The sequence below is a fragment of the Spermophilus citellus genome, assembly GCF_964194105.1.
Source record: "Spermophilus citellus genome assembly, chromosome: 5".
In the NCBI taxonomy this organism is placed as follows: Eukaryota; Metazoa; Chordata; class Mammalia; order Rodentia; family Sciuridae; genus Spermophilus; species Spermophilus citellus.
This window is the reverse complement of record NC_138186.1, coordinates 130,161,320-130,176,822: the sequence shown is the minus strand read 5'-3', so window position 1 is coordinate 130,176,822 and position 15,503 is coordinate 130,161,320. Positions and strand designations below refer to the sequence as shown.

Genomic DNA, 15,503 nt, shown 5'->3' with positions numbered 1-15,503 from the left:
GCACACAAAAGCATAGAATCATAAAATCATGGAAATTTGCCTCTTTAATATAATTCAAATCATCCAAATTTAGAGTTGGATCTTTATTTTTTCCTGCCTTGCTCCTTAAGACAGTATCAGACACATTCTAGAAGCCCAATAAGTGCACTTATTCCTGCAAAATAGGACTAGACTGGGGAATAAGGAGACTAGTTGTAGACTAAGAAACTGATTAAATGAAGACAGCAGAAGTAAGAACAAAAATAAGAAGCCAAATTTGATAGGTTTTTAGTCGTAAAAAATAATAATTTGATATTTAAATAGATGTGGAGAGTAAAATTGGGGAAATAGTAAAGAATAACACACAGATTCTAGCTTCAGAGACTGAGTAAATATTAAATCATTAATCAAAATCAATAATGCAAATAGAGGGTATTGTTGGGGATGTCTTACAGAGTTTTGAATAGAAATTGTTGCATTTGATAAACAGGTAATATACCGGAAAGATACATTAAGTAAGCATCTGGAAAAATAGATACTAAGCTCAAAAGAGAGCTCAAAGCAAAAAAGTTCTAGAATCAAAAAGCTGAAAGATCAAGGAAATAAAGTGGTTAATGCAGTCAAAGCTAAGAGATATATAAGATAATTATTCTAATAATACAATCATTAAGAAGTCTCTAAATTTTAAAAGGAGTCAGAAAATTTATGGACAATGGTAATAATTTTGATTTTTTGTATAATCTATATTTTAAGAATTTTTCTCCTGAGACAGTCAGGTGAAGACGTCCAAGAAAAGCTTACAGAGAGAGATCTGCACCTTGGGGAATAAGTGGGATGGGGTGGAAGGGGATCAGGAATAGAAATCACCTGTATTTAGAGGAAGTGATATACTCACCAAGGAGACAGTATGAGATGGAGGTATTGAAGAGGGAGTAGTTGTATTTTTCCTTCTAAAAATATTTGGAGGTGAATGAAAAAGTATGATAGTTTGGAAAGGAATAAAAAAAGAACATTGGAGCTTTAGATAATTTCTCAGCTTTTCATTTCCCAGTCTGTAAAACTATCGTTTGGAACAGAATCTTTAGGATTCTAGCATTAACCAAGAATAGGGCATGATAAGACTTCTAGATGGCATCTTCTAGATGCCCTGCCTGTCATTAGCTGCATGGCCCTTGATGTACTATTAATTTAAAATTCTGAGGACCAGTTCCCTTATTTGAAAGGATAGTGGTACCTATGCCTATCTCACAGGGTGGGAGGTGGGAGTTGGAAGACAAAGAATCATACAGATAATTCTGATGAAATAATCTGCACAATGCTAGGTATGCAGGAGGTATTCAGTGAAAGTTGGCATATATACCTAACTTACTTTGGGTTGTTGTAATGGTAGCCCTAGATATAGTGCCTAGACTAGGCAGGGTATAATGAGAATTGAAGAATATTTTCCTTAAAAAGTTAACTATGATTTTTAGAATAGACTATTAATTACTATTTTAAAAGACAATAATCAAGAGATTATTTTTAACCATCCCTGGTATTACAGGCCAAGGGATATGGAATCCAAAACTATTTCTTGAATACATAAGGTAATAAAACTTTTTATAGAGCTCTATTATTTATTTGTTATTAGTGAAAAGTATATGACATAATGCCTTAAATGTCACTTGATGGCTGGCCTACCTTCAAAATGGCCTGCATGTGTTATAACCTAAAGCCTATAAACCTACAAAGATGGATAAGTTGAAACAGAAAATTTTAAGTTAAAATTAGCTTTTAAAATCTAAAATTAGAAATTAGGTAAAAATTAGACATTCCCTCCAAATCACTTTAGTTTCTGAAATTCAAACTAATATCATTCTGGGCCAGGGTTGTGGCTCAGTTGTAGAGCACTTGCCTAGCATGCATGAAGCATTGGGTTCAATCCCCAGCACCATATAAAAATAAATAAATAAATAAACAAATAAAATAAAGGTAATAAAACAATAATATCATGCTAAAGAAAATTAAAAATCAGAAAAGTCTAACTTAGGATGTTTCCTCATTATGAGACTGATTTATTCTTCTATTACCCAGAAGAATATAAAATTGCATTAATATCAAAATACCATAAAATAAAATATGAATCTTAAACCAGTTTTGGAAGGATGATGCATTTGTATCTAGTAAAGGTAAATCATGATACCAGTAATGCTAAAAACAAGAGGCAGTTTGTTTAAGGAATACACTTGAAGTATAGTTCTTTCAAACTACATCAAAATCAAGGATTATAATATATAATTTATCTATATAAATAAATATATTTTTTATTTATTTTTATTTAAAAATATATTTTATATATAAATTTGAATATATAAATAAGTATATTGTAAGTAAAAATATATTTTAAGTAAAAATATATTTATGTATATGGATAAAATATATAAATTACAAAAATTGTATATTATAAATTATACATATAAAATGGGTTATAAATTATTATGAGTTATATATAATATTATAAATTATATATATGCTATATATAGAGATATATAATTATCCTAAAAGAAGTAAAATAAGGAAAATTTCAAGATCACATGGAAGAAAATCAAGTTTGCAAAGTTTTCAAGAGAAATTCTAACCATTTTTTTAATTTAATAACTTGTTCCAAGAAATCTAAGTGATCTTTACAAAAATCATTTGAATTTATAAGCTTGAGAAAGTAAAAACACCTTATCTAACATATTCAAAGGGCAGGCCAACACCACTCTTGACTTACTCCTGTCCTCTGTTGTCAAACATGTCATATTATTACCATTAGCAGCTCAGCAGGCTACTCCTTAGAAGAACATGATTTCACAGGCTCTTGCCAAAGTCTGTAAAATACCTTCCAAAGAAATGTAGCATCTATGAATTTATTTCTTCAGGAATCCTACAATTGCTCTCCTCTTTAAATTATTTTAACTGTTATAATTTGGAAATTAGAAGTTACTATAATGAAACATGTTACATATTAATGTTTGGTATTTATACCCAAATTATATGAGTTTCATCATTGCTATTCTTCCCTTGTGTGTTGGAAGAAATCCTCTTAAACACACACACACACACACACACACACACACACACACACACGAAAAACAAAACTAGCACATTGTTGCAGCTCTTGACTCCTGGTTGTGCTCCCCAAAATAGCATTAGCTAAAACTTGAATTTGTAGAGAAAAGGATGCATAGCTCATAGTAAGAAGAAATCATAACACAAGCAAGGAATTTTACAACTGACATCTGACTATGTAGACCACTGTCCCTGAATTAAATCAAAGTTGCCATAATATGTTTAAAACATATGGAGAATACTTTGACACCAGAGCTCCTATTTATTCACTGTATACTCAGAAAACATCTAATCCCTCTTGAAATTTTATAGTTATAAAACCAGTCTGAAAGATACAAAGTAAAATGTGTTTTTTAACTTAATCAAAGTCTTTTTAATATACAACTTATCACTATCCCAAATACAAAGTGAAAATGAAACACTTGCCTATTTTTCTAATATCAGGTTGTCTCTGAACCTTGAAGAAGTTACTGAACCTTGCTAAGCCTCCACTTCCTCTTTTCAAAATGGAAATTGTAGTAGTTACCTGCTAGAACAAAATGTGAAATATAGTCCACTGCCTATCACATAGAAAATACTTTAAATGTTAACTTCTATGATTTCTATAATTATATAATTGTATCACCTCATATTCTACAGTTGCTTTTGTACTTTTGAACCATGTATTCTCTTTTTTTTAAAAGAGAAAGAGAGGGGGAGAGAGAGAGAGAGAGAGAGAGAGAGAGAGAGAGAGAGAGAATTATTTTTTATTTTTTTTAGTTTTCGGTGGATACAACATCTTTATTTGTATGTGATGCTGAGAATTGAACCCAGCGCATGCCAGGCGAGCGCGCTACCGCTTGAGCCACATCCCCAGCCCTGAACCATGTATTCTTAACTTTGCAGACTTGTGAGAATAAAAATTAAATAAAATAATATATGTAAATTTTTTATCATCAGTTGGCATATAATATAGCCAATGAGTATATTTGCTATAATCATAGCTGTTGAGACTCTACTATTTGGTTCCATGACATTACAATTTTTTTCCTCCCACTTTCTGGATACTCTAGGTCTTCCATCATTGGTTCCACTCTTTCTTCAATCATCCAAATGCAGAAATAGACCTTGATTTCCTCCTGTCACCAGGTAGTACCTCACAGAGTTCCTGAATCATGCACTTTTCCCACTGGCCAATACACGAGTGAATGTCTCACCTGTATGCCCAGAGACAGTGTCACTCTTAAGCAACACACTCATCCTTCCAGTTGCCACTTAAACATCAGCATAGTAAATGTTACTTGAGATATTTCATATTAATGATACTTATCTCAGTACTTCCATACTCACTTCCCCTCTGAGATTATTTGAAATGATCAATTAATGAAGAATCATTCTTGGATATCCCCATTCCCTTCTCCTTCTGTGTATTTTCACCAAGTTCCAACTACTTTTCTTTTTATTTCATATCTCTTTGGCCTCCAACTCTTCTTTGCCAGTAGTCTCAGGTTCATTGCCTAATATAATGGCATTTCTCTTTTGTTTTTCTCCCCTTTATCTTGCCAACACCCTACTGTGATATTAATCATCCTGCACATAACACTGCTCCCCCATGACTCTTCAAAACCCCACCATTCCCTTAATAATTATACCTCTTACCTTGCACATCCATGCATATTCCCTCTAGCCTTCAAGGTCTTGTGACATCTATCCCCCAGCAAACTGGTACACTTCTCTACTGTTCCTTCACTTCAATCTGTTAAGGACACCTTTCCTTTTCATTTTCCCTAAGTTCTACCTTTCTCTGGGTCTACCTCTGGCATGCTCTCTTGTGTGAGATTCTCTCCATCTGATGGGGACCCTTTCTTTCTCAGTCTATGGCTGCAGACATGTAAGCTTAGCTTAAAAACTGAGTTTTACTGTTTAATACTACTCTCTGTCCTCATTGCCCAATAGTGTACCCAGAACACTATAAGTAGACAATAATATATACCCTTTTCCAAGGGTAAAGGCCACACTGCTTTACTTCCTCCCACAAAGGATATCAAAGTGCCCTATTTGGCATCATTTTTTTAATTTATATCATTCATGTATGGCTTTTCTCTCCACCCAAAGGACAAAGCAAAACACCTTCTTGGACTGAGGGCAGACAAGACCTTGCTATGCAGCAGTACTGAGTAGAAGAACACAACCTGCAGCCAGGAGCCCTGGCTAGTAAAAGAAGTTATTGCTTAAAGTGAATTCAGAAAGTACTTTGAAAACTTACTCAAGCACATTAGAGCAGCTTCTTCTCCTGTTTCTGACCATGCAATTTTTGGTGGTTTCTTGGCCTAGGCTTCCCTCCTGGTGTTCACAGCACCTACTCTCTCAACACATTTTATAGTCAGAGCAAAGATCAACTGAAATCACAAGCAGGTCGTATCCTTCTACTCTCCAGTCTTTTCAGCATGACAGGGAAAAAGGGAAAACTGGCATCCTGGCATCACATACAACAGCACAACAGCCAACAACTTCCCTTTGTCACTAAATCAATCAGCCATTATTAAATTCTTCATTAAGCCTGCCCAGCCCCTCACTCTTCATTAAACAATATTTTCTAAAGTCTAAAGCATGTCTTGTTGGAAAGGTGCTTGGGAGAGAGACAAAGACCTTTATTAATACCTCAGGGTGTGGTTAGTGCCAAAGCTGAGGAACCTTTCTAGGTGTTTTATACTACTGTGTTGTAATGATAACACCTCTATGGGGTAATAGCTTAAGATTTCCAAAGCAATTTTAAATGCATTGTTTTAATATCAAAATAATCACCAAAGTCCCTGGGCTGGCTTTCTTCCTACTATTAAACAGATGAGTATATAGCATCTCAGAGAATTTATACAGTTTGCCCAAAATCACTAAGGAAGAAAGAGGGAGCCTAGATTACAAGCCATGTCTTTCTGACTCCATGTAAACCAGGTCTCTGTCCTATCCCCATTGTGCCCCATACCTAGAACAGTTTGGTAAATAGCTGGTCTGCTTTTCCATTTCTCAGTGGCATAATATGTGTGTCAGAAGATAGGTGATCAGGAAATCGATATCAAGGTGGCACAGTGGCACTGTGCTGGGCACTCTCCAGCCAGCACCCTGTTGGGACTCTGGTGGAAGGAAGCACAAAGGCATTCACAGGAGTCAGAATAGGATGCAAAGCAGCTAAGTTACAAACCTCAGAGAAATAGAAACTCAGATTTTCATCTGCCTGGCTTCTGTTACTGAGCACAAAAGATTACCTGTCTGAGCCTTGCTTTAATTTTACTGCTGTGGGAACGTATGTGAATAAGAACAAGAGAAGCACTGGAAATGAGACATCTGCAGATAAAATGTCATTCTTTGAAAAAAATAATTGTACAACTATTGCTACAAAAAAAAAAAACCTTAACATTGGACTGAATTTTACTGGAATAAATAAGTTCATCAACCTTTCTTTTCACGGACAGATACTCTATGCAAGTGTCTGTTAGTAAAGTCTTTGCCTTCAGAAAATATATTCTTACACCTTAACTTTTGTTCTTAGTTATCTATATTCTTTTGTTTAATCAAGATTTTTTAAAGCAGCCAGGCCTAGTGACATACACCTGTAATACCAATGACTCAGGAGGCTGTAGCAGGAGAATCACAAGTTCAAAGGCATCCTCAGCAACTTGGCAAGGCCCTAAGCAACTTAGCAAGACCCTGTCTCTAAACAAGAAAAAGGATAGGGATGTGGCTCAGTGGTTAAGCACCCCTGTGTTCAATCTCTAGTATATATATAAAAAAAATTGAAACCATAGATTGGTTTTCTTTTTTTAGTTATCAAAGCTCAATTTTTATATAATTACATTTAACTGTCTTTCCCTTGATTTATTTTTGATAACTGTCTCTACACAAAAGAATGTGACAGATTCACTTACTAGCTTAGCAGTTGAGTACTTGCTATAATACAGGCTTCAAAGTGTTTTTGAATATGTGAATGAATAAGTGAATGAATGAGTGAATGAATAAAAAGGAACAATAAAAAGTTAGATTCAGTTAACCACACAAGTGATGAGTCCCTGCATAACTGAGAAGTCCACAGCGTCACCTATGCTGAGAACTTCCAGCTCTGATCCACAGTATCCTCTTAAAGTATATGCAATCTCCCTGGTGAAAAAATAGATTTTCATATTTTTTCTTCCCAAGGAGATTATATGTCTCTTAACAGTACAAAGTTTGTGTTGTATCTCTGTAATACCTGCTAAATTTCTAGGTATATGGCAAATATTCAACTAAAGTCCATTTTTTTAATCAATTCAAATGAAATAAATATTAATTGATTTCTGTTATTTGATGTCATGATGATCCAAACTGCAGCAGTATCTTTTGTTTCATAACACTGATTATTTTAATCACTATTAAAATATACGCAACCCTGGATTAAGTTAGAAGAGCTCTGTCTTTTCTCAAAATGGGAAAAAATATATTAACTTGGTAAGAATAACTTGTTAATATACAAATTGTTTGCCCAGTTTTTAAAATATCTTTAAATATTTGTTTAGAGGCCTCCTTTTGGGGCATTTAGATAGCCCAAAATACTTTGCTCTTCTTCAACCTTGTTTAAAGTTGCACATTTGAAACATGGAAATAGCCTGATTTAGAATAAACCTAATCAATTCCGTACTGAAGGTTGGCCCTCCAGTTTTTGCAGTTATTTCGGGATTATTTCACTAATTACTACATAGTTGCCCCAATTTTTAAAAATTGTTTTGTAGTTGTAGATAGATAGAATGCCTTTATTTTATTTGTATATGGTGCTAAGGATCAAACCCAGTGCCTCACACATTCTAGGCAAGTGCTCTGCCATTGAGCTACAGCCTCAGCCCTAATTGCCCCAGATTTTAGAGACTATTCTTTTCTTTTTTTTTTCAGAGATTTTTCACAATATTCCTCTAACATTTCTCAGGACAACTGTCTTTTTTTTTTTTTTAACCTCTCCCATTTTCCCAAGGTCTGTACTAAGAGAAGAGTTTGGAATAAGTGGCAATTTCTAGAGAAGTTGTTCGGGAGCCTCCCTACCAAAGATTCTGTTGGGATCCAGTGGAATGTACACCTGAAACTTCTACTTTAGCCTAATGGAAATCTACCCATCACACAATGCAACAATTCCTCAAGGATTTTGAACATAAGGATTCCTGATCCTGCCACTAAGTGTGACAATGACTTTATAGTTGAGAAATGGTTTAATACTTTAACAAACTGAGACAAGAAATCTTGAAAAATCAAGCCAAACAATAAATTCTCTTCTTTTAAAAATTGTTTTAAAGACTACCAACTGTGAGTAATTCTACCTATCTTGTTTATTACCCTTGACTCTTTTAATCCATTCCTTTTCATTTTAATCTCATTTAATATTATTCATTTTAGCATACTTCCAGAGAAAATAAAATCTTTGCAGTTGACATTAAAGTAAATCTGCATTTTCTATGGTTATTTTTTAAGTGGTAAGCCATTATTATCAAAATCATCATTTTGAACATTGACCACACTATTGAAAGATATGAGAGCATGATCATAATTCAAACTGAAACCTCAAACACCTGTCATTTACATATTTTAATTTTTATGAAACACTGATTACTAGGCAAAAACATACAAGAAAATGCTTTCTAGGCAAATTCCAGGATGAGTTAGAGGATCACAGCAATGTCTGACCAGCAAGTTTTAAGCCCCTTCCTGAGTTTCAATACTGTGATAATCAATGTTCATTATGAAAACCAAAGATAGTGCAAGGTGGTGTGTGCTTTCTGAATTGCCACTATATTAATAATCACTTTAATTCTAGCTACATTTAATTATTTTCTAATAACTATTAACCAAATCCCAAATAAATGGTTGTTTCTTCTACTAAAGTATAGGGAACTATTTTGTAAGTCTAATGAGGTCTATAGAAGTAAAATACTACTGGCAGCTAACCTATCATTTACAGGCCAACTCTCAGGCTGCATGTCATCTGTAGGTTTCAGGTAACCCAATTTCACTCATGAATATTCCCAGTAATTATGTGTCAGTGGATTTCTACTTCTCAGTTATCTGCTCTTATGCCTTGGGGCCTAGACTGCCATCTCCTTTCACTCCAAACTTCCTTTTCTCAAGTGGTGCTATATCTTCTAGCTTCATGGTCCATTATCTTCACACTCTGTTGATGAAATCAAGTGGACAACTTGGAGGTATCTGCTGAGCCCTAAGTAGGGCATTGTCATTTGGGAAGGAAATATAGCATGTGATGCACTGAGAGTCCCTGAATTCTAATGATGCAACGTAACCATCAAATTATAATTTTGTTGTGTTTGCTTTTGTTTTCAGATATTATGTTAGACAACCTGAAAGGAAATAAAATTGTATGAATTTCTTCCAAGGTACAGAATGCTCAATGAATGTTACAAATCATCTGAGCCTGTTTTATTTCTTTTTAGAAGACCACAGAACACAAAACATTTTGACATTTCAGTATTTCTTCTTTTTTTTTTTTTAGATTTGTCAGAAGGTGGGGATACTGTAAATATTTTTATTTTACCTTAGTCTTTCTTATGACTTTATATCTCATAAAGATTTTGGAAAGGGTCCAATTATTCATACAATCTAAAACTATCTTGCACTATGTTATAGTAGAAAGAGACACTATTTTATATTTACTGTTTTCAGTGTCTTCAGGCACATAAAAAAATTGCCCTACAAATTTAATATAGCAAAAAGCATGTAAAAGAGAAATTTTTACTTAGAATTTATTTTAAAAAACTGCATAACTCTTAATTTACCTCAAATATTTATTGAGCACCTATTGTAGCTCAAGTGCCATTATAAATATAAGAAATGTCTTTTGTTACACAAATTAATACTTTTGGGTGGGTTTTCAAATATTTTCTTCAAAATTTATGAAATCTTATTTTTTCTTTGTACTTAGGAATTTGGAAATTACCTTTTTTCTAAATAATAATTTTTCTTCGATTTCATTTCTGAAATATCCCTATATAATACTATTTTTTTAAGTATTCAACTCAACGCATGTGCTCAAAATTATGTTCAGCTGTACAGTTTTCTTGAGAGATGCAGGTGGTTTTGAACTGGCAGGATGAGGACAAGGAACACAGCACTTAACTTACACAGCAGGGGAGAGTAAGATGTAAGGAAATCTGTTACCTAACCTAACAGCCATGGTTAAGTAAGCATGTAGAAAAGGTAGCGGCAGCTTCTGTAGGAGGCAAGTTAGAGAAGCCTTGAGAAAGGGTGGAAAAAGAGGATTCATACTGAGAAGGGATTGTAGGACTCTGACACTACCAGAGATGCAATTGTTCCTCCAATTTCAGGGCAGGGATCAACACAGTTCTTGTGCACATACTCTAAAGATAAAGATTTACGGAGGCTGCCAAAATGGCAGAACTGCCCATCCAGGAATCCCTGTCATTTGGTATAAGTGGGCTTGGTATGGGGAACAAGTAGGAAAAGGGAGGGATTTGTTAAAAACAAACAAACAAACAAAACAGAAGGTAGAAACAACTGAAATTTAGGCAAGCTCTAAATCACTTGCATGTGATTTAGATGTACTACAGTTTCTTGGTATACTACAACTTCTTGTTTATACCTGTTCCTTTCCAATCACAGAAACAGAATTCACAACTATTAGTCTATAGGTCCTGACAGGGTGTTTCTATAGGACATAACTTCTCACATTTTAATTTTAAATTCATAGTATTTTCATATTTATAATTTTATGGAAATTTAATAAAAATGTTCTACATGTCTATCAATATCCCACCTATTGTAGATTTCCAAAGAGAAAAGGTTTGTTTAGTTAGAACGTGTCCTTTATAGAAATGCAAGAGATAGACAACTGAAACAGTTCCTTAAGTATATCCAGAATAATCTTCTTTTCATATAGAAGAGAACTATAAGTGACTTTCATCTTAATTATCCTAATAAATCATTATGAATGTTAGTTAACTTATAAAATAGATGAAATAGTTCTGATGTATGTATATGTGTCTTTGAATAAAATCTGCCTCTCTAGGGATATTTGTAACAGACTTTAAGATGTATTTAAATATAAAATTTCCATAGCCATCATATCACTAAAGCTTAATAAAGTTCTAAATGAATTGTAATATGGAATATTAGGTTCTTTCTCAAAGTTTTCAGTTTTGCTATGCAATCATCATTTGCATGACTTCATAATGCATTTAGATGAAGAAAAAAAACACTTCCTAAAGAAAACTTATAGTTGTTGGATAGAATTTCATAGTCCTTTGATGTTTTCCACATGATAAAAGGTATAGTAAGGTCTAGCCAAAGTAAAGAAAGCTCCATGCCCTTCAATGGCTAATTTTATCTACGAGTTTCTTAAATTTATGATTCTTCAGGTAGTATTTTGTCTCCATATTCACTTTAAAAAATAAGAATACCTCTCAACTTGGAATTATAGGGGAAAGTAACCAATCAAATAGGAAAACTGTTAAAAATCAGTTTTATTTATTATGTTCTAATATCCCAAGAAATTCAGAAGCCCACCAGAAATCCATAAGTTCTATAAAATCTCTCACTAATTGTAAAACTCATTACTGTTGCTCCAGATGTGGTTTAAATCAACCAGATGTACCCAAACTCATTATTCACAAAACTAAAATACACCAACGTTTTAACAGCCATCTTCTTATGATATTTAGCTTGGGAACATTTCCAAGTTCCATGAAATACACTTATTTAACTTTGAAGTTAATTGAAACTACCTTATCCAAGAAGCTTTTATAATTTCTTCTATCTTACAGCCTGGGAAATGAAACCTGATTGAAGAAGTAAAAGTGTCGTTGCTTTTTCCCCATAATAGTGTAGATGAAATGCAAATATTATTTCTCCTCTACTAAACAGCCAATGAGCTCAAAAAGCCTACCAACTGATACATCCCAACATTTTCCACTTCTTTCTAAAAGATGAAAAATTACATCAGACAGGAAACATATTCTTCAGATTAGTGGCAGGTGTAGAACAAGCACACCAGTCAGCCTTTATTTTCAGTGTCGCTAGGCATGCTCAGTGACAGAGGGTGCAACTCTTCCTTTTCACTGAAGTGACACACATCATATTACACCTTTATCTACACATCACCAAGCAGAAAAGTTCCTAAGCAATAAAACTACCTGCTCTTGCTTGAGCACCGGACTATTCTTAGAAAATAAGAAATAAAGAATACTAAAGAGAGAGGGTATTGATGACAATTATGATGTTGATTGTCTTAAGTTTAAGAATTCCTTTATGAGGAAGGAGGAAAAGTTGTTTGCTATAATTACTCATTTTCCCAGACCAGTAAATTTATTCAGGAGGTGAAAATTTTGTCTGCTTTATTTAGACGTTTAGTGATTTAGATTTCTATGTAATAAGATGGTTCAGGAAACACTTAAAGCTGCAATAGGAAAACGGGTGTTAGTGAACTAAGAGTTTTAAAAGTAAAAATAAAAGGCCTTCTCTCTTCCCAGGGTGCACACCAAAAACTCATTTCTTAGTCCCAGTTTCTCTTTTCTCCTAGCCCAATAAACAAAAACATCAAACCTGAAAAAATATGACACCACTCTTCAGGATAAATTCTGGAAAATGGGAGGGAAACAGGCTCATGCGCAAGTTTGGATTTAAGATTTACCTGCTCTGATCCCAGTTGGCAGCAAAAAGGACTAGAATCTTCCTGCCATAGTGGTCCAGATTGGCCAAGCCCCCAGGGAAACCATCTTTCAGCGCCTGCTTGATGCCAGGGTCAGTGGCCTTGAAGCTTTTGAACATGTCCAGGTTCTGCTGACGATACTCAAAGTATTGGGCCAAGAGGCGGAAGGCCTCAAAGTGATGAAACTTCCTCGCCCGCAAGAAGCGTAAGATGAAAGCATCATCAGTGCGCAGGAAGCCAATGTCCGGTCTAGTGATGACCATATCCCTCACCTCCTGGATGTCCTGGTGCAGCGTGTCTGGGTTCTCATTCAGTTCCAGGCGAGCTTTCTCCAGGGTCTCAGGGGAGAGACCAGCTTGTAAATGAGTCATTGTTGTGTTGTTCCAGAGCCTTTGCTCTGAAGCTCTTGTTGACTGTCCCACAACAAACCTGGCCTTTGCCACTTCCACACTCTGGCCCCAGACCTCCCTGCTGCCTGCTTCTCCTTTACAGGAAAGAATTGATCTTTGTGATTAATCAAGTACCCTGTTGCACTTGCTTTCTAACAGCTTTACTGTGGAGGATATAAACTTTCCCCCAAACCCCGAAAAACAACGCCCTGTTTAGTTCCCTCTTCTTTAAAGAAATGTGGACCTCTGGAGGGCCCTGCTCCCTGCTCCTTCTGGTCCTTTTTCTCTGAATGAAACACCCCTAATCCCACCTAGCACGAGGGGTTCTGATCATGGTGCGGTCCTCTTCTCTTGTCTTCCAAGATGTAATAAAAACAACCCCCACGCACATCTCAGCCCCCGCACAGTGATGTTTCTGCAGTTCCTACTGAAGGATGCGCCTGCCAGGGATAACGATGGGAATTCTGATTAATAATAAGGTGGTTCTTCAGCGCTGAGATCCAGGGCGGGGAGAGAGTGTCTTTGCCAGAAAGAAAAAGAGAGAAAGAGGGTGGAGGAGAAGAGCTTATTTCCCCCTCTGCTTATTCAAAGATGCTATTTTTAAAAAGACATCTTTGTGGGATTTTATTTTTTTATTATCATGATGATCCAATTAGGGAACACTGCAGATAGTGCACCTTCCTTCTGCCCCTCTTAGGTATACACCGTGATCTCATGAGGCACCAGGAGAGATTTTGGTGGCGTTGGCACCAGCGTGGGCTCCCCCGCCACCCCACCCCACCCCCAACTTCTGCCCTCCTCTCTGCCTTTATTTTAAAGGACTTGCCATGGGGATGGGGTGGGGAGGGAAGGTATCTCTCTGGGAAGGTGCATGTCAAAAACAGGGGGGTGGTGAAGGGAGTTGTGGAGAATGAAATAAAAATGTCTCTATCTTTTCTATAAACCCCAAAGCAAGAAAGAAGAAAGAGCAGCTGGCTCCTACCAGCAAACCCGGAGGCGGGGACGCTAAGCAATGCGGCACTCCCTGGCATCCATCAGCCCAGGCTTCGGCGGCGGTGGCGGCAGCGGGGGCGACAGCAGCATCAACTCCTCTCGGCGGTATGGAACGAACAGAGAAGAGGGGCGAGAGAGGGGACCTGGGCCGAAGACTCACTAGGGAGTAGCTGGGGCTGCATCATCTGAGGGCAACGCGCTGCCTCTCAGCAGGAGGGGTGGGGACGGCAGAGCTAGGGCCACCGCTGTCCCAGGTCCCCGCCCGGCCCTGCCATTTTCGCCTTCGGGAGAGAAGGGAGGGAGGGGACCCGAATGCCTGGATGGAAAAGGCCACGCAGGCGGCCGCTGCCTTTGTGCACCCAGAGCCGCCGGGGCGGTGGGCGCGGCAGCCGCCTCTCCCTGCGCGCTGGGAGTGACCAGAGTCCGGGGCACCCCTCCGGGTTGCTGCTGCGGCTCTGGCTGCTGCTGCTAAAAGAGGACTCAGCTCAGCTCAACTCCTCTCCAATTATCCCAGCACCGAGCTCGCTGCGACGTAAGCGCTCAGCTCGCGCACGCACTCAGCTCTTCTCTCCCTGCCTCTTTGGGAAGGATGGCAATTTTTGTGGCATTCAAATATCCCAAGCCCCAAGTTTATCTTGCTCCAGGTCCCCACTCCCCAGCAGACTGCTGGGGCGGGTTTTGCCTGGCGAGGCGAGGTAGAAACGCCTTCCAGCCTCCCCACGCCCCTCTTTCATCCTTTGTGTGCAAGACCCCAGAGTGTCAGGGCGAGTAGCTCCTGTAGATGGTAATCCACATTGACACACATTTTCTAGTTCCTCTAGGAGGTAATTTTGATGAGGAAGGAGTACAGAAACATTTTGTACTTTCTGCATTCATTGTAAGCAGAGACGTTTGATTTAATAAAGAAGATCAGAAAGGTTTCAACTCATTGTGTTGATGATTAAGCCTCTGGAGAACTTACATAAAGTTTTTCAACCATAAACTCTTATCTGCTAAATTCCTATTGAAGAAGATGAAAATGAGCACCGGGACCAGAAAAAAAAATAATAACACAATTGTCAACGAAGGAAAACATAGGCATTTAACTCATTTCTGATCTCATAAAGGCAAATATTTCTAGAGCCATAATCTTTCCCTCAGTTTTATGCATCTGTATATCAGAATCACCCTAAATGAAGAGTCTTTGTGTGTAAGGTGGCTGTAAATGAGTTTAAGAAATATTTTTTTTTATTTTCAAAGTACAGTATATATACTGTCACTAAGCCTAACTCCTGGCTTTGCAAATAGTAGGATGGGATCATGAGTTTAAGTTAGCTCCATGCAAAAATATTTAATTAGCACCTCTATATGTGGGTCATTATTCTAGAGTACATGGATTG

General features: G+C 36.7%; 1 protein-coding gene across 1 annotated transcript in view; it reads right to left on the bottom strand.

Annotated features, from left to right (window-relative positions):
- The window catches only part of CLVS2 (clavesin 2), a gene marked incomplete at its 3' end in the record, with an annotated part of 68,881 nt that extends 55,586 nt beyond the window's left edge, over positions 1 to 13,295 (bottom strand). The window contains exon 1 of the mRNA XM_081294743.1: positions 12,725 to 13,295. Within this exon, the coding sequence (XP_081150869.1) occupies positions 12,725 to 13,113 (389 nt within the window). The 5' untranslated portion in view covers positions 13,114 to 13,295. The remainder of the gene's footprint in view (positions 1 to 12,724) is intronic.
- Between the last annotated feature and the right edge of the window lie 2,208 nt (positions 13,296 to 15,503).